The 18,465-nt window shown below is 52.5% G+C and overlaps 1 protein-coding gene across 10 annotated transcripts in view; it reads left to right on the top strand.

Annotated features, from left to right (window-relative positions):
• The window catches only part of Mcf2l (MCF.2 cell line derived transforming sequence like), a 99,065-nt gene that overhangs the window by 37,209 nt on the left and 43,391 nt on the right, over positions 1 to 18,465 (top strand). For all 10 annotated transcript variants that reach the window (XM_013353432.2, XM_005366279.3, XM_005366280.2 and 7 more), the window contains exons 2-3: positions 10,175 to 10,258; positions 13,828 to 13,942. In XM_013353432.2, the coding sequence (XP_013208886.2) occupies positions 10,175 to 10,258; positions 13,828 to 13,942 (199 nt within the window). The remainder of the gene's footprint in view (positions 1 to 10,174; positions 10,259 to 13,827; positions 13,943 to 18,465) is intronic.

Below are 18,465 nucleotides of genomic sequence, written 5' to 3'. Positions count from 1 at the left end.
CCCCCCCTTCCGCCCTCATTCTCTCCTCTCTCAAGCCTAGACTCCTCCTCCTACTGATTCTGTCTGCCCACCAGCCCCACCTATCCCTCTCCTGCCTAGCTATTGGCTGTTCAGTGTTTTACTAGACCCATCAGGTGCCTTAGGCAGGCAAGGTGAACAGCAACACATCTTTACCTAGTGAAACAAATGCAGCGTAAACAAAAACAACACACCTTTACATAGTTAGTGATATCCTGAAAAATAAATACACGCAACACGGCTTTATATAATTAAAGCAATATTCTGAAACATAAATAAATGTAACACATCTTTACAAAGGTAAAGTAATATTCCACAGCACGCAACTGCGTGCCCTGACCTGTTCTGTGTGAGCCGTCCTGTGCAGGAGAGAGAAAGGCAGGGCTGAGGTAAACTCTCCAAGGGTCCATCGTGGACCCTGGTGTCTCTCAGACCCATGCCTCAGTGGGGGTACACCCACTTCAACTTCTCCATCATCACAGCCAGACAGTGGCCCCTGGACACTGGGTAGACCTGCTTGTGCTCTCAGAACTTAATGAGAATATTGGGAGGTATGCTGGGGAGCTGAGGCATGCTGGTTATGGTTGGGGTTACACAGAATGGCCTGCCTGGAGCTCTGCATGGTCACCCCAGCTCACACCACCCCGGTGGGGATTTCCTGAGGGGGTCTGGACTCTTCCGATCACACAGCCACACATGCTGCTGAGGTAATGGAGTGACCGCGGAAATTATCTTGTGGTGTGAGCATGCATCATGTTGTACACCTCAGCCACATGTGGTGTCTGCTTGTCCATGTACCTCAGTGGCAGTATAAGTCACCAGGAGATTCCCACTGAAGGATAGGTTGTGGGGTAAAAGGCTGCTCGGTTCCTTATGCTGTCTCCCAGGTGTCTGTGTTCCTCAGAATCCCTGTGCTTCCCAAGTTCTTCTCCAGCCTGCCTCTGTCCCCTGGCTGGAGAGGCTCATATGTCAGCCTAAGGAAGTCAGCAATGGTCGGGGCAGGATGTTCCTGCCGTGCATACAGTCAGCTCCCTCTGCAGCCCAAGTTATTCAGCCTCCCATGGTTCAGGCTTGGTCCTGGAGTGGGACTGAGTTGTAAGCTGGCGCCACCCCTGCAGTCTCAAGCTCTTGGTGGCCTGTGCCCCGCATTTACTGAGCAGTGGAGATGAGGCACCATTTCATGGTCATGTAACCATGCTTCACGGGTCAGTAACTGTGTCTGCACAGTGCCTGCCCAGGGGCACCTGACACAGGTAAACAGAAGCAGGTGGCCCTCAGCCCCCACCCTCCAGTGATTCCAGGTCAGGTTGGTGTGGTCATCAGAACTCCAGCAGGCTGCTGACCTCCAGCTGTCTTGAGATATAGCAGCTGAGGCATCCCATCCAGCAGGGTGGGGCCAGCAGAATGAGCCCTCAGCTGCCACCAGGGCCACATGGGCTTTAAGAGGCCATAGAGCATAACTTAGAGCTGCAAGAAAGAAAGATGGACTGCAAGAGATTGGCCTGTCATGGGCTCCACTCGGGGACACAGGGAAGGCCTTAAACACAAAGACCCCTGTGTCTGTGCCCTCCTCTGTTCAAGGAACACACACAGCTCACTCTCATCCGCTCGCCTAATCAACTGTCCCTTGTTCAGGGAACATCCTGAGGAGCTGAGACCAATGCCTTCTCAGAACCCAGGGCCTCAGGGAGACCCAGCTCTACCATAGGTAGAGGTGGCAACTGAAGCTGGGGGGGCACGGGCCAGGCAGCTGCCCCCTCCCCACAGGCCACAGCTGTGGGCTATGACCTGTGATGACAGAGCCAGGCAGGTAAGCAGCCCTGTGAAGAAAAGGCAGGGCAAGGCTGGAGTGTCCACCATGTTAGCTGCGTGTCCCCCAGACCTGTGCTTCAGTGGGGCGCATGCACCTCAACCTCTCCACCATCACATCCAGATTCTCAGACATGGAGTTAGACCCCTTTGTGCTCTTAAAATTTAATGAGAATTGCAAAAAGCTTGATGTCAAAGATTTGCCAGAGATTTAAAAATATTAACTCACTTAAGGAAAAAAAAAAGGCAAGCCCATTGTGAAGAAGCCTTAGTTCCATCTTGTTCTGATAACCCTGACTTATGACCTAGTGAACTTGCCTGGTCCTGGGGCTGCTGGGCTCTGGCATATGCAGTGCCCCACTGTCTCTGAGCTTGGCCACACCAGACTTGGAGAACTAGGAAGGCAAGTGACCTCAGCATCACTATGAAGACAGTTTGGTTTCCCGGTCCCTGAAGAGTCCTCGACTGTAATGAAATGTGTTTTCTCTTTAAAAACCAAGAGCAAATGTCCACAGTGCCAGTCTTTCTGATTGGACCTGCTCCCTAGAACAGTGCACGTGGCCTTGTCCCCTTCTAGCACTGCAGAGGAGGAGGCCTCTTCAAAACCACCTTTGACTCGTGCTCAGATGCTGGGAAGGGCTACCGGCACCCAGGTGGTGGCCCCTGTGACAAAAGCCAAACCCTTGATAGTTACATAGCAGAAGCCTTCACAGGCCTGAGACTCACTTTTCTCCCTGTGAGAACCTTAAACACCTCTGACCTCTGGCCTTTGAGGATGGCTCCACGCATCATTTCCATGTCTGCTCCTCACCATGTGCCACTGCCGAGAAAGCCTGAGTCAGTGGGTTGAAGTGAGGTTGGTCCCACGAAAGCAGATGTGATGTCTTCCAGAGCATGAAAGTGGCCTCCTTCTACAGGAAGGGCATGTGCCAAACCTAGGGTCCTCCATGGTGCCAAACCTCCCCCAAACGGTCCTTCTCCGCCACATTTCATAGTGAGTGGCCCCCGCACATGAGTGCATGGGACACTGGGCCTCAGTGACACCATGCCTTCTGGGGTGATTTGAGGCAGTCATGTGCCATCCAGGAAGGTTAACGTTTAACAGAATTCTGTATGGTGCTCGTGCTGTGGAGTGGTTCAGGAAAGTGCACTCTCCTGCTGCTTGGTGGGATGGGAGAAGGTGCCACTGTGGCTTTACAGCCTGAGCATCAAAAGAGTCTGCCCAGCGGCCAGAGACCACAGGCCAGGAACCAAGCATGAGCATGGGCAGGCTGGGAGGAACGGCCATGCTGACTGACTTTCCAGTTCCTTCCCTGGCCCTGGGCCTGACTGTCTTGTGGCTGTTGAAGGTTAGCCCCGTATACACCTATCCAGCTTGATGCAGGGGGTGGGGGGGAGTGTTGGTCTCTCCATGAGGTCAGACACACTGGCCCCACCCCCACATGCATGCATAGCAAGTGTGTTGTGAAGGAAACTCCCGCCGTTCCGCACTCCGTCCCAGCTGTGTGGCTCCCACCCCGTATCATAGCAAGGATAGTACACCTCCGTCTTTGCATGTTTCCGTTCTCTGACAGGATCGTTGGGTCTGGACTGAATGCCCGTGTCTTCTCTCCTCAAACCACTCAGGAATGACCCGCCCGCTGGTAAACGCTTTGATGAGTTTCCATGGGGCACCATTCAGAACTGGGCCAAGGCAGTGTGACAGCTGTCACAACTGTCACAGGGCATTCGACAAGGGCAGTGTTTGAGGCTTGGTGACAGCTTGGGAGAGCGGCAGTTGGTGTGGGCTCGGCCGGATGGGAGTGGCGGCATTCGTTACAGGACCTGATCCTTCCTTCCCTGACTCTCAGCATCAGACATCCTCTAGGGGTTCCAAACCCAGGGCCCATCTGAGGACCTCCAGAGACTGAAGGTGGCCAAGCCACCCCGGGGAGGCAGAGGCCATGGCCTTGCTCATCACCTGATTGCTTTGCCAGCACTAGGGTGATAGCAACCCCACAACACATGTGGAGAGGAAGGTGTAGGGTGATAGCAATCCCACAACACATGTGGAGAGGAAGGTGTGGGGTGATAGCAATCCCACAACACATGTGGAGAGGAAGGTGTGGGGTGATAGCAATCCCACAACACATGTGGAGAGGAAGGTGGTCCCGGGCAATACTACCATAGACGTGGAGCAGGGTGGAGGCAGGTGGTCATCCAGCATGTCGGTAATGAGTAAATGTCTGCTACCACCAGATGTGCAGGTCACCACCACTGGCCCCCTGAAGGGAGAGGCCACGCTAGTCCAAGCTTTTGTTTTTGTTTTTGTGACTGCCTCTGAGAAGTTGTCTTAGCTAGGGTTTCTATTGCTGTGATGAAACACTGGGACCAATGGCCAAGGTCACTTAGCTCCTGTCAGTCAAGCCAGAACTCATGCCCAGGACACTTGGCTCCTCTTGGTCGGGACAGAGTCTGCCCTGGGCTGAAGGACTTCTTCTACAGTCTCACCTGTCTGCTATCCTGACTCCCTCAGCCATGACCTGAAGTAGAGGCCCATGCCCCAGCCCCCAGTCCCCATCCTCCACCCTCCACTTCCTGTCCCCTGGGCTCCAATGCCATGCCCTGCTCCCATACCCTGACCCTACACACCATTCCCATGCATCTTCACAGCTGTAGATCACAGCTTGGAGACAGCTGCCCTGGACACTAGCCATTCCTGCTTGTGGAAAGAGCTGATCAAAGATACAAGCATCCCAGATTAGACGGACTTCCTTTACAGATGGTAAAACTTTTCCTCCATCCATTGACTCAAAGACGAAGGGTTCAGGAGAGAAGCAGCTGCCCAGGGAGCTAAGCTGCACATGTTGCCCCTGAACAGGCCATGGGGAGACACCGGGGGGCTGCTCCCTTCCAAGTTCCCCTTGTCCAACCCTCTCAGCTTCAGAAATGCCATCCTTAGCTTCTACTTCTGAACCCTGCAGCTGGGTCCTCACTGTGGAGTCTCAAGCCAGCCAGCTTCTCCCTACCCTTCCTTGACACTGACCCTGCAATCACATAAGCATCACTGTGTGTCTTTGGACAAGTTGTCTTACTCAAGCAAGGAGCAGCCTTACCTCCTAAGTGCCTGTAATGGTTAAGTTCATTAACAAGAAAGAGCTCCCTGCTATTGCTGCTATGATTAACAGTTTCCTGTAGGAACCAACTGAGGTGTAATTTAATTGCTTGGGACACTGAAGCTCAAGGGCCCCACCATTCTCTCTCGTGTGTGTGTGTGTGTGTGTGTGTGTGTGTGTGTGTGTGTGTGTGTGTGTGTGTTTTACTGTGGGAACAAACTTCTGCAGACCTCAGTAAACAATGGCTTTCCTGGTAGATGTAAGAAAGGGCGGGTTTTATACTTTGGCTTTCCCCTAAGCTGCCCTGGTGAAAGCTCAGTGGGTGTGTCAGTGTTTCCTAGAAGAGCTGAGTACTCCCTGATAGTAAGGGCTAACCTGAGCAGCACTGCCCCCAACACTGTGTTACTTTAGGGGACTCTCCCAATTCTGAAGCCGAAGAGTTGGGGATGGGAAATATGAGCACCCAGGGACTTCTCAGACTGCTCCGCTTGGTGTGGGATGGTTCTGCTTGTGATGTTTATCTTTCCTGAGCATGGCAGAGAGTTCGTGGGACAGGCAGAGGTGATACTCTATGAAGCTGGCCCTAGAGATGCCACAGTGGGAGCTAGACCCTGGCAGGGTGGCCACAGAGGTCAAGTGCTGCCAACTTCCATGTAGCAAAGGAGGCTGCCAGTCATGCCTGCCGTCTACGTCCAGTTGTGGGAGCCTCGATGAGAATGAGCAGTGTCTCTTGTGAGAGCAAAGCAAGCTTCCCGAGTGCAGTGTTCCTTTAAGGAGTGGTTGCCGGCTTGGAAACCACCGTGCATAGTGACACCCACACACCAGGGCATGAATGCTTGGGCAGGTGTTTGCCTGGGCAACAGTACAGCCCTTGGAAAGGTGAGAGTTTAACCCCTGACCTTCTGCCACAGGGACATGCCTAGCGTGGGGTGAGCAACACAGCACACGCCACATGCGTTCATGCGAAGTTGGTGGATTCCCCGCCTTGCACTAATGAGCTTCCAGGTTGGTTCCCACACACTGAAGCAAAAACTGTGGGCTAGTATTGAAGATACCTGGGGGAGGCGGAGCCGGGAAAGACACCCTGGGTGCTGTAATCTGTGCCAGTCTGTAACTGTGTTACCCACATCAATGGCTTCTAGCCTGTGCTGGCCTGGTTCTCTACTGAGTGAATCTGAGGGGCAAACCTCCTGCCTTCAAGGTGCTTTCCCTACCAACGCTCATGGTCCATCTTTATTGTGGGCCTCAGTTTTAAAGCTTTCAAGAACTTGCTTTCTAATATCAAGGGGACAAGGATGGTTAGTGGCACTGGATTCAGCTGCTCTGTGTGTGTGTGTGTGTGTGTGTGTGTGTGTGTGTGTGTGTGTGTGTGTGAGTGTGTGATGTAAATATTTAAAAATCAACAAAATGACTAATTAAAAAAACAATTGGGACTTAAGAATGTAAGAATTCTGCCAATCCTGGCCAGTAGCTCTCAGCACGTGTCACAGGTCCGCCCTCCTTCCCAGCAAGTGACTGCAATACTGACCTGCTGGCATTGTGGCTCCGCCCAGACCTGCCATCCTGAAGATGCAGTACGGTCTGAAGTCTGTCACTTCAAGCGTCACTTTACAGGATTTAAGTTTTATTCTGCCCAGCTGCCTTCCACGTGTCCCCTTTCTGTGAATACGGCCACGTCTGTGGTCGGAGGCTATCCAAGGGGCTTGGTGGGCCCCTCTCCCACCGGATGACTGGTGGTGTAATCCCATTCGACCTTCAACCCTGGACTTTGAAAGAAGCATTATGTTTGATTGACAGTGAGCAAAAGCCCTTGGGGATGGGCTTTTTGTTGGCTATAAATAAAAGGGGATAATTAGCAAATAACAGACTTTACTGTGTGACCTTAAGGCGTCTCTCCCTGCAGTAGCCAGGCAGGGAGTCCTTTCTTCTGCTTTGTCCTCTTGACTGAGTCAGCAGCAAAGCAAAGACTAGCTTTCTCATCCAAACCCATAGCAGCGCCTTCCCTACACAGGGTGCCCTCCAGTGCCAGGCCTTACCCACTTTGCCCTAAGGTGCCCATTGTCACTGTCCCTTTCTCTGGCCTTGGGTGGCAGAGGCAGGGGTCAGAACGCCCCTCCGGTGGTCAGAACTGCCTGAGGCTGTGTAGGAATCGCACCTGGTGCCTTAGCACAGCCTGCTAGAGTGAGAACAGCTTGAGATGGTTTGTAAGGGTTTTTGCTTCAGCCACCTAATTTTGTAGAACAGGAAAAATATCTAGAGACCAAAGAATGGCCCTTCCTATGTGGACTCGGGTACCCAGAGTCCAGGATCTGTCAGCAGTTTTGTGTGCGTTAAACTGAGCAGTTGAAGGCCCTTTGGACCTCGGTCTAAACTGAGCAGGACTGAGATGGCAGTCTTCACGTGTCTCTATAAGGTGATGGCCCCTTCACCCCTAGAAAGGCCATACCAGCGTACCCCACCCAGGCTGCACCTTCTTTCCTTACTTCCTGTGTCCTGACACAGGAATCTGGGGTGTGCGAAGCGGTGCCATGGAGCCGAGGAGGGTTTGGACTCAGGCTGTCTATTGTCCCTGTGTCCTGAAGCCCCTCCTGACTGTCTCTCTAACTCTGGCAGGGTCATGGCCAGGGTCTTTCTATGTGGGGTGTTGTCTGTACCTCCTTGTACTCACACAGAGGAGCTCTGTGAAGCTGGCCTGTCTGGCCTCTGACTAAGGGAGAGGGTGACCTGCTTCCTGCCCAGGTCACCTTCCGGGACTCTGCCTCCTGTTAACCAGTCTCAGCAGGACAATTCGCTATACTTTTCCCACCTCTGGTCTATAAATTAGACTGGCTGAGGAGATTGAAAAAGCTTGCATCTCAAGGCACAGATTCACCCGTCCTTCTTCAGTTACAGAAACATCAAAAAGAGTAAAAGATTATAATGCGGGGGAAATGTCACCAGCCCACTGAGCTCTAGGGCATGGGATGGTAACGACCAAACTCCCGTGTTGGCTGTGCAGTGCTTGCGGTCACTGTAGGGTCCTTATGGACTTTCCGGTGACCATGAACCACACACACAATATATAAATTATGTAATATTATGTCTGTGTACATGTCACGTGTGTGTGCATGTATCATGGCCTGTTCAGCTATGGGCATGGTGGGGGCGTGTAGTAGCTCATGGGGTGAGGACTAAGGCCGTGCTCAGGTAGGCGCTGTGGCCGTCAGACCGCCCACAGGATGGGTACCTCTTGGGGAGCTGTGCCAAGACTCAGGCTGGATGTGCATCAACAATACATTTAGGCCAGTCCCTGGAGAGAGGTCAGCTAGGAGGCCCCTGGGTGACCCCAAGTGGAACTCAGCCATATGTAAGCCCCGGCCCTGTCCATGGAAGCATCTCTATCAGGTGGTCAAAGCATGGAACAGAACCTGTGAAGTGGGCTGAGTTCACGCTGGAACCTCCCCATCCGGGAAGGTGTCTTCCAGGGGACAATATCATTTACAAACTCACAGAATCTAGGTGGGGGATTCTGCTGGACTAGCCATCAAGAGCCACAATGTTGTTTTTTTTGGGGGGGGGGAGGGGTTTCCCCCTTTGGACTAGGTGCAGCCTAGAATTTCAAAGGTCCAGGTCTGTGGTCCTTTGGTAGAGGACCCTAGGGTCATGGCAAGGTCCCAGGTAGCTTTGACCGGCTCAGGGATCAACTCATCACTGGTTTGGGAGACCTTTGTATGGACCGTTCTTGGCTGTGGAGAAATTGCCAGCTTAAGGCGATACCCACAAACTTCCCAGCAGCCCCCAAATTTCTCAGGAGTTCAGGAAGACTCTTGGTCACCTTTATTGTTTCTCCTTAAGTCAGAAGTGGGTTTGAGGGTGGCTCTGCTAGGCCTCCTTCCTGCTGCTGTAGTTAATACCGCTAAGAGAAAGAATCCCCTGTAAAACTCACACATCGCCACCTGAGGAAGACAGCAGGATGAGCCACCCCCAAGAGTCTCACACAAGGCGCTATGTATACAAACCCTAAATCATTTCCTCAGAACTTAAAAATATATGTCTCGGTGGGTGGCTCTTTCTGGCCTGCACTCCCCACAAATTAATTCTCAGGGCTGAGAAGTCTGAGTGATGTTGTCTCTGTGTGTTGAGCTCACATGTGAGGCCAGCTGGTGTCTGCAGTGTGATGAACGAAAGCAACTGTCCCTTGCTTTCTCCTCACCTGGCCCTTCTGTGTTCCCCGAGGCTCTGCCAAACATGACATCCCTGGCAACTCTTTTCCCATGACAGTGTGGAGCCCCTGTGGGCTGGTGTCACGAGTTTTACCAGCAGGCATTTGAAGCACCAAACAGCAGTACAGTTAATACCCGCTGACTCCTTGTGAGCTTCCAGGTTATGGCGTCTCCACAGCCCACTCTCTTGTTCCTCTTGTGACCTGGGTCTTCATGGGTAGAAATTACCTTTGAAGTCACCTGCCAGTGATCAATGTGAGTCATGGGTCTAACAGACACTGAACGTCTGTCAGGATGGTCAGCACCGTCCTGCCTTGTGCTAAGGACTGTCACCTTTGGCCTGGAGGGTTGGCTTCCCCCAGAGAGTCCCGGTAGTCCTCCCTGTCCCTGCCATCTGGGGACAGCTGCAGTGCTGTCTGTCTGCACCCATGCTGGTCACCAGCATGCAGTTGGGTCTTGGTCCCCAGGAGCTTTAGGTGCATGGTAGGACCAAGGGCAGGCAGGCACAGGACCCTGCACATCTGACAATTTGTAGTGGCCATAGTCTGTGATGATGGCAGGAATCCCTGTTAGCCAGCAACAGGTGAGAGCCCTGGGGTGCCTGCACCTCTGCCAAAGAAGGGAGGAGACACTTTGTTTACCTGTGAATCAGGTTCTGCCCTCCTCCCTTGGTGTCTCTCTCTCTCTTTCTCTATCTCTCTCTCTCTCTCTCTCTCTCCCTTTCTCCCCCTCTCCCTCCCACCTCTCTCTTTCCTCCATCACTCCCTCCCTCCATATTTCCCCTCTTCCCTTCTTTCTTCTTTTCTTCTCTGACTCTCAGACACATTTTTAAAAACTAACAGTGAACCACTCAGCACATAGCATTTGTGCGAGAAACAAAGGCTTGCTCTGCTCACTGGAAACCGAAATGCCTTTTTCCAGCCACGTGACCATAGCTCCCTAGGTGTTTGTAGCTTGTGCCAGAGGCTCCTGCGGGAGGGCTGTCCCAGGGCCCCAGTGAGTGAGAGGCCAGGTCTCCTCGCCATGACAGTGCTTGTGCTCTTCCTGCAGATGAAATCATGCACCAGGACATCGTCCCGCTCTGTGCCGCTGACATCCAGGAGCAGCTGAAGAAGCGCTTTGCCTACCTGTCTGGTGAGTTCCGGAAGCTCTGGCCTGGCCAGGGTTGGAAAAGGGACAGTCTCCAGGCCTACTGCCCACCCTGGATCCGTTGGTGCTTCGTTGCTGTCTGTGAAGTGTCTGGGGTGGGGAGGAGGTGGCAGGGTCATTTGTGTTCTGCTGTTCACACCACAGCGTCCCAGGTTAGGTGAGTCATCAAGAAAAGAGGTGTATTTATCTCACAGATTTGAGGGTCCAGGGCTGAGGGATGCATCTGGGGTGATCTTGCTGGCAAAATCCCTGGGCCATGCAAGTTATCACATGGTGAGAGGTGAGGTACATGAATGTATGCAAACATGTTCATGTGTGTCTGTGTCCTCAAGTCTTTATACAGCCAGTAGGACTCAATCAAGGGTCCCCAGCTTGATAGCAAAGCCTAGTCACTTCCCTAAGTCCCAAAGTCACTTCCCAAAGGCCCCTGTATGTCCTGCAGTTGGATTATTTCTGCCTCACAGGACATCCCAGACTGAACGCAGACTGAGCACAGGAAGGTTAAAGACACTCCTAAGTGTACCCTGGCTATCAGGCTGCTCAACAGCTGCCGGATCTAGAGCTGGGTGAGCTGGGTGCTCCTGACCTGGGATTCCTAGAGCTTGGTCCTTCCACGAGTGAGTGGATGCGAGTCCCATGGCCTTGGTGCCTTCTGTGATCAGGGCTGGGGGATCTCTCCCTAGGCACCTTCCTTGGCTCTGCCATTACCTCATCCTAGGCTCTACTTCAGAAGCAATGGCCCTGAACCTGACCAAGCTGAAAACGGAGGGACATGGTCTGTCCCCCCTTGTGCAGCAGCTGGTGTATGCCCACCCCGTGACAACTCTCGTGTCGAAGTTCCAGACACTGATGGAAAGAGTGCCCTCAGCATGTGGACACTGCCCTCCAGCCTAGATGTGTCTGTTGACAAGACCAATTAAGAGCCTTCCTCCAGATCCCAGGTCAGCTCAAGGTGGCTGCTCTAATAAGTCTGGAACCCCACACCCCTTAGCCACATAAGGAGAAACTGTCCCTATCTGTGGCCTCAGGAGCATCCCTCCCCACAGAGCTTCCTCTGATTTTCCTGGTCTGTGGTCAACATGCTCCAGTCACATAGATTCCGGAAGCTCTGAGATGTGGGACAGGAGTGGACTTGAAATACAGTTTGTGGGGTATACATCACTGACTAGGAGGAGTCTAGCCATCTGAAGTGAGCAGGAAAGCAGAACCTCCTGAGATGGTCTACTGATGAGGTAGGCCACAGCTTCCGTTGGGAAGGGCCTCCTCAAAGAGAAGGAAAAAGGGGGGTTCCCTGAGAGGACAGGAGTGAGAACCACCGTGGAAGTGAAAGCTCCAGAAAAAGCTTGTGAGCAGCCAGTATCTGCCACCCCCCAGCCCGAGTTCTCGCCTCCTCAGCTTCCTCTCCCTTGTCACCACCCTGACACGCCTCCAGACTTAGCTATATGCTCCACCAACCTCCGGTCATAGGCCTTAACCTTAACTGTGAACTGCCCATATGTCCCCATGTGGGGGTCCAAGGTACTTGAGGGTAAGATCCTAGGAGCCCCATTGCACGCTCATGTCTCCACAGCCTGGGAGCTCCAGGTTACTTAGTCAATGAAGTTAAGGCCAGGTCTCACCATAAGGTCCCTTGCTGAACCTGGCCTCCTCTGCCGCCACGTGGCCTCAGAGACTGGCTCCTGCTTGGAGAGGCTAAGAAGCTGCAATTATCTGCCCAACCGCAAAGGTGCAGGGCCACTGATGGGGACGAGTGTGTGGGCCTAGGAGTTGACAGCAGCCCTGCTAGGGTCCAGGAGGACCAGGGGGAGCAACATTTCTGCAACCTGAGGAGGCCTGGAAGAGCTCACAGCTCACGTGAGTCTGCCCATGGACATGTTTTTGACCTGAGTCTCGGAGGACCCGCCGAGCCAAGCTGGCATCTGTGAGATGATAAATGGTGGTGTCCTTTGTGCCCAAGTGTGGGCAAATCTGCTCTAAATGTTCAAATATGACACTTGACTGTCTACAACTGTTCTCCAAGCCAGGCCACCTGTATTTCGTCACACCCAAGACATTTTGCAGACACCTCCATCATCTTCCTGTTCCCATGCCCCGTTCACCAGAAGACCCAGGTGCCCTACCTGAGGATCTGCATTCTTACTGCACCTGGGCTGCATCCATGCTTTGGAAAACCCCCTGTCCTACTGCCTGTTCATTTCCATCCTCTGGAAGGCACAGCTTCATACTTAAAACCACCCTGGATTGTTCTCCGATCTACTACACTGTTTTATGAATATGATGAAAGACAAAATCGTCAACTAAGAACTTCAGTGCCTGCCTGCTGGTGTAGGATTCTATACTTTATCCTCTCCTCTGCTATAGACCAAAATTAGGCTGGCGAAGAACTTGTTCTTAACTGCTTGAGTTCATGTTCTTCATTACCAAGCAGGACTTTCACTTGACCCCTTGGTGTAGCCATCCCTCAAAACGGTTGGCACTCAGCAAGCACATTGAGGTGAAGATACATCAACAGATTCCCCTAGTGCTGGGGACCATCCACTCTAACCCTTCAGCCGAATGTGCAGAGATAGCTCTGCCTGGCAGAGCAGCTACCTCCTGGCTGCCCGTTGATGCTGGGGTCCCGTGGGCTTCACGGCTTCTGCCCGCCTCCGCTGGTGCCTCCCTTTCCCGGTATTCACAGCCATGGCTTCCCCGTGGTAGCTTTAATGGCAGAATTGCTGCTGGCCTGAAGTTCTCTCTCTGAGTCTGCCCTAGGTCCTGTGCAGTGTTCCAGGGACCTAAAACACCCTCTCCACTCAAAGGCTGAGTTTGTGGCAGGCTCCCTCAGGGCATCTCCTCCTTCTGATTCTACAGTCAGCCTGAGGCAGTCTCTGCTCTTGAGAATCACCCTGAAGAGATACACAAGTGGACAGCTGCCCGGGAGTTCTGCGTGCTCAGAGAACATCAAGATGAAGGGTTGGTGGGCATGGTTGAGGCCCATGAGCTTCCCCTCTTCCATGTTAGAGTGTCCATTGGTCTTTGTTGTGGGTATAGGCGTCATACGTGGGTAGGACTGTTGGTCTCTATCCTCCTTTGAAGCTGGCATTCTGTCTTCCCGTACCATGAGAGCTGGCCCTCAAGGAAGAAGCTTCAGGATATATCCTGCTCAGGTCCTCTGGGTCCTGTGTCTGAGGTGCGTGGTATCTCCAAGAAAAAAGGGCTGACCTTCCACCCCTAGGGGCAACAAAGGACAACAGCAACAGCTTATAATGTTTTGAGAATCCCTTGAACAACCCTGACCAACAACTCAAAAGGGAGTTTCATGCCTGATGTTGGTGTTTTGTTAGATATCTGTAGCTCTTGGGACTGTGATGTAGATGTATCCGTTGGAGGCCAGGCTCCCTGCGATCCATTGCTCTCTGCATTGTGTCCAGCTGGGGTGTTCTGTGATGGTCTCCATTTGCCATAAAGACAAGCTTTTTTGATGAGGGTTAATTAGGACACCCAGCGTCCCTGAAGAGTCTCTGTTGCTCTGTGGGAGGCTCTGCTGAATTATCTGCCCTTTTCCTCCCCAGGTGGGCGGGGACAGGACGGAAGCCCGGTCATCACCTTCCCTGACTACCCAGCCTTCAGTGAGATCCCGGACAAGGAGTTCCAGAATGTCATGACCTATCTCACCAGCATCCCTAGGTAGGGGCTGCTGACGCCGGAGCCGGTTCTGTACTATTGACTGCTTGATTGAGACTCCAGGGGGGCTGGGACAGGATGGGGCTTTGCGGAGGAAAGGAGCCACAGGGCAGAGTCCACTGTTACAGACTCTGGGCCTGTCCTCTTCCCATGGACTACTTGGCACTGTAGAAATCCCAACATTTGATCCCAAGTTCAAGTCCAGCCTGAGCTACTAGTGAGACCTGTTCCAAAAAAACAAGATATAATCACTAATCACTTTTCTCTTTTAAAAATGTTGCTAGTCATTGTCTTTTCTGGGCTCAGAGATCCACAGGGAGTCTTTCTCTTCATCCCTGGGGAACTCCGTGTGGTCATGTCTGTGGAGGAAGACCCTCTGCATCTGAGGCTCAGTGTGTCCCAGAGCCTGGCCACTGTGCCAGTCTGGTCATCAGTCCCAAGGAGGTCATCAGCCTACGAGAGAGACGTGGTCCCTCCGGCAACTGCTGTAAACTGAAAATCAGAAGTAGCTGCAGCCACTTCTGTGTGGTTGGTGGTCATAGTAGCCAAGATATCCTCGAGGAACAGAACCCATAGAATGAATGTCTATTAAAGAGGGATTTCTTAGATTGGTTCACACACTGTGGTCTAGGTAGTCTAATAATGGTGGTCTGGCATCAGAGAGGCCTAGAACTCATGAGGCTGGATGTGTCTGCAGTTCCCAGTCTGGGGCTAAGGGACTGGAGGTGTCATAGAGCTGAGGGAGAGGCTAGGGAAGTGGCTGTGTTTCATCTGAGACTCGCTCAGACATCCAAGTGGAGGTGGCAGGACCAGACTGGCCCATTTTATGTTTGGAGCTCGGAGCAAGGGTCAGCTAGGAGTGGTGTGAGCTGGTGGGTAGGGCTGAGAGTGGGTAACACAGGGGAGGAGCTAAAACGGAGCCCTGTGTGTCCCCAGAGGGGGAAGAAGATCTCTGTGCCAAGGGATATAGGACTGAGCCAGGAAGTAGAGGTGAGCCCGAGCTGGACCTGAGGAGCAGGGACCAGCAGACACTGTGGCCGCGGATGGCTCATGGGTGTCTAGGTCAGCACTGTGCCGTGCCTGTCATTAGTGCTTCCTCCACTGTCCCTTCTGGTCATCAGCAGTAACTCCACTCCTTCTGTCCCCTCTGTGCTTATCAGCTCGTCCCAGCATGTTAGGATTCTGCCGAGGACAGTTTGGGAGGGTGAGCAAAGTTGACAGGATATAGAAGAACGGAGGGTAACTGAAAACAGCCCCTGCTTAGCTTGCCTGCGAGGCCACAGAGGCAGCCTGGGTGACAGGAATGTGAAGCACATAGGCTCTACCCCAAGATGAGAGGGACCCGGATGTGCTGCTGAAAGTGGCTCAGTGGAGAGGAAGAGGGAGCAAACAGTGGAGCATCCTCCTCATCCTAGCCTGGCGTGCGTTTCTTCCTGAGCTAGTGCTAGCTGAGCCCACTGCTAGATGCTCCTGCAGAGTTCACAGGGCTTGAGTGTTGGTCATTCTACTCTGCCACAGACTCACGATCCTGGAGTTGGCCTCACTCACCCCACACTAGCCAAGGTACTCCTCTAGCTTCCCTGACCACCTCCAGGTCCAAGTAAGGCCACCAAGGATTTGTGTAGACATGCATCCTCACCCATGTGCACATGCACACACACACATGCACATGCACACACAATCGTGCATTCTCACAGTCACACATGTACACATATACAGGCTAGCATGCATGCTTACCCATGTGCTTGTACACTTATACGTGATCATACTCACAAATGAATGCCTACATGCTCATATATATGCAGGGGTTCATACCTGTGCTCTCACATACACACTCTCACATGCACACACACTCATGTGTTTCCAACACATGTTCACATATGCATGCTCATACACACTTATGCATGTTCATGCATATATGCTCATCCTTATTATACACATTATATACATATTTGCATGCATGTTTACATATGTGCATTTTCATGTTTGCACATGTACACATTCTACCATGTGGGGAAGCAAAGCAAATCAGGTCGAGTTGTAAGTTTTAAGAATACTCAAGGGTAAACTCAGCACTCAGAAGGCTGAGGCAGGAAGACCACGAGTTTGAGACCTGCCTGGTTTACATACGAGACTCCAGAGAGATGGGGAAGACGGCGAAGAGGGAGTAAAAACAAAAGAAAAAACTGAATATTGAAGGGAGGGAAGAAATCATACCAGGGTTGCTGCCCCCGGGAATAATATTGATCGGAGAAAAATCCCATCTCTGGTGGCCACAGTGTGGGTTCTCTTTGCTGCAGCTGCCACTGGCTCCTTGGGAATTCTCTGCCATGGTTTGTGGGTACTTCTGTGGGGCCAGTGTCCTCCGGCAAGGATATCTAGTGACCTGTGTGGAAAGGGGGCTGGCGGAGTTCCCAGGTGCCTTTGCTCTCAGGAGCAGGCTGTTCACGGACCACAGATGGGCAGCCTTGCCTCACCAGCAGACAGGAAGCTGGTGGCTGTGAACCTCCACTCGAGCTGTTGCTAAGGCACACAGCGACAGCGCAAATTCAAAGTGGCATGCGAGGGTGTTTGCTCTTAAGTGGGTCATAAATCACCTGGAGGCAATTTTCACTCAGGGCTGGGAGCAGCCAGAGGGTATTGGACCCCCTTCCCCTGTAGCACACTGACCCTTCATTTGCAAAGCTCCTCCGGTCACACAGGCTGACAGACAGGCAGTTCTCTCCCAGCTGCCCTTGGGGATGAGGTGTCGGCTTACACTTCAGTGCGTGCAGACGTGTACACACCATACATGCGCTGAAACACGCAGGTAGAAATGAACAAGGCAGATACGCACAGACGTGAACACACACACGTGCTCACAAGTGTGCAGAGACACACGTGCTCACTGAAATGATACGCAGCTTGTGAGGACCGTGTGAGGTGGAATGCAAGGCTCAGAAGCGCACCTGAGAGCCTCAAGCTCCATCAGGCTGCATGGGTGCTGTCTCTAGAATGCCTGTTTCACCCTCCCTTGCTGCCCACTCATGCAGGCCCCAGAGCAGCCAGATGCGTGGCCCTGAGACAGCCTTATTCCTGCCATGAATTCAGATGGGAGTTTCCATGGCTGTGTGAGTGTGCAGGTAGAGCGTGTGTGCATCCATGCATGTGCCCGCCCACAGCCTTGCCTGTGTTACATGTGCAACTTCTGCTTCTGCTTCTCCCTCCCCCTGCCCACTGGAGCCACAGATAAGGGTTGGTTAACCTCAGGACTGCTCCCTTCCTTGTGTGGTGGGCAGCATGGCATCCTTGTTATTGGTGCCCATAGTGTAAACAGGCCAAGTGCACCTGCTTGTCAGCAGGGGGCTTTGGAGCCTGTGCGTTCCTGGCTGAGGCCCTGCTGCCGTGAAGGACCATTGCTAGATGAGAAGGTTCTCGTATTCTGTCTCTTGTTGATGACGGCACCTACATTTCTACCCAGGTGATGCTCCCTTGAGCCTTATGTACCCAGGTCTGCAACTCTGTCTTAGTTAAGGTCTGCTGCTGTGACGAAACACCATCATCAAAAGCAGCTTGGGCTAGCCTGGTCTATAGAGCAAGTTCCAGGATAGGCTCCAAAGCTACACATGTCTCGAAAAAACAAAACAAAACAGGTTGGGGGGAAAGGGTTTATTTTGCAATTAAAGGAAATCAGGACAAGAACTCAAACAGGACAGGAACCTGGAGGCAGGAGCTGTTGCATAGGGCATGGAGGGGTGCTGCTTACATGGCTTGCTCAGCCTGCTTTCTTATAGAACCTAGGATCACCAGCCCAGGGATGGCACCACCTAAAATGGACTGGGCCCTCCCTCCCTCCCCCATCAATCACTAAGAAAATGTCACGCAGCCCCGACTGTAGCCCGATCTTATGGTGGACTTTCTCAAGTGAGAGTCCCTCTTCCCAAATGACTGCAGCTTGTGACACATAGACAAAAATCTAGCCAGGACCTCCTCCTTGCTGTGGTGTCAGTGTAGTGCTTACCTCGGTGGCCACAGTGTGTGGCTTCCAGGCCAAGAGGACTGTGGAGAGTCAGGGCCACTTCACTCCTGCGTGGACGAGCCTACCCTCCCTTCTCGGAGTTCTCACAGAGGGCTCTAGACTCAGCTTCTTACACCAGCTAGATTTAGAAAGAAGTCTGGCACTTTGAGCACTGGGGGCTCTCTGAGGCTTCCCAGAGTCCCTGCAACTTCTGCCCTTGAATGCTCATACTGCAGTGACCTTCTTGTGAGGTCCTGTCCCTATGTCTTCCGGGGTCACATTCTCCTGACCCCACTAGAGGCCACTTCCTTTTAAGCATTTGTTATATCTTTCTCTGTAACTGTCATACAGTATGATAGCCGCTGACCACATGCGGCCACTTGAGTCTGTAACTGTCATACAGTATGATAGCCACTGACCACATGTGGCCACTTAAATTTAAAATGAAAACAAAATAGTTGTTTCTGCTCACACATGGCTAGGGGCTACCACGTTGGTCAGCTGCAGTCTGTGATGCATTACCACGTTG

The sequence above is a fragment of the Microtus ochrogaster genome, unplaced genomic scaffold (assembly GCF_000317375.1).
Source record: "Microtus ochrogaster isolate Prairie Vole_2 unplaced genomic scaffold, MicOch1.0 UNK7, whole genome shotgun sequence".
NCBI lineage: Eukaryota > Metazoa > Chordata > Mammalia > Rodentia > Cricetidae > Microtus > Microtus ochrogaster.
This window is presented reverse-complemented; position numbering and strand designations above follow the sequence as displayed.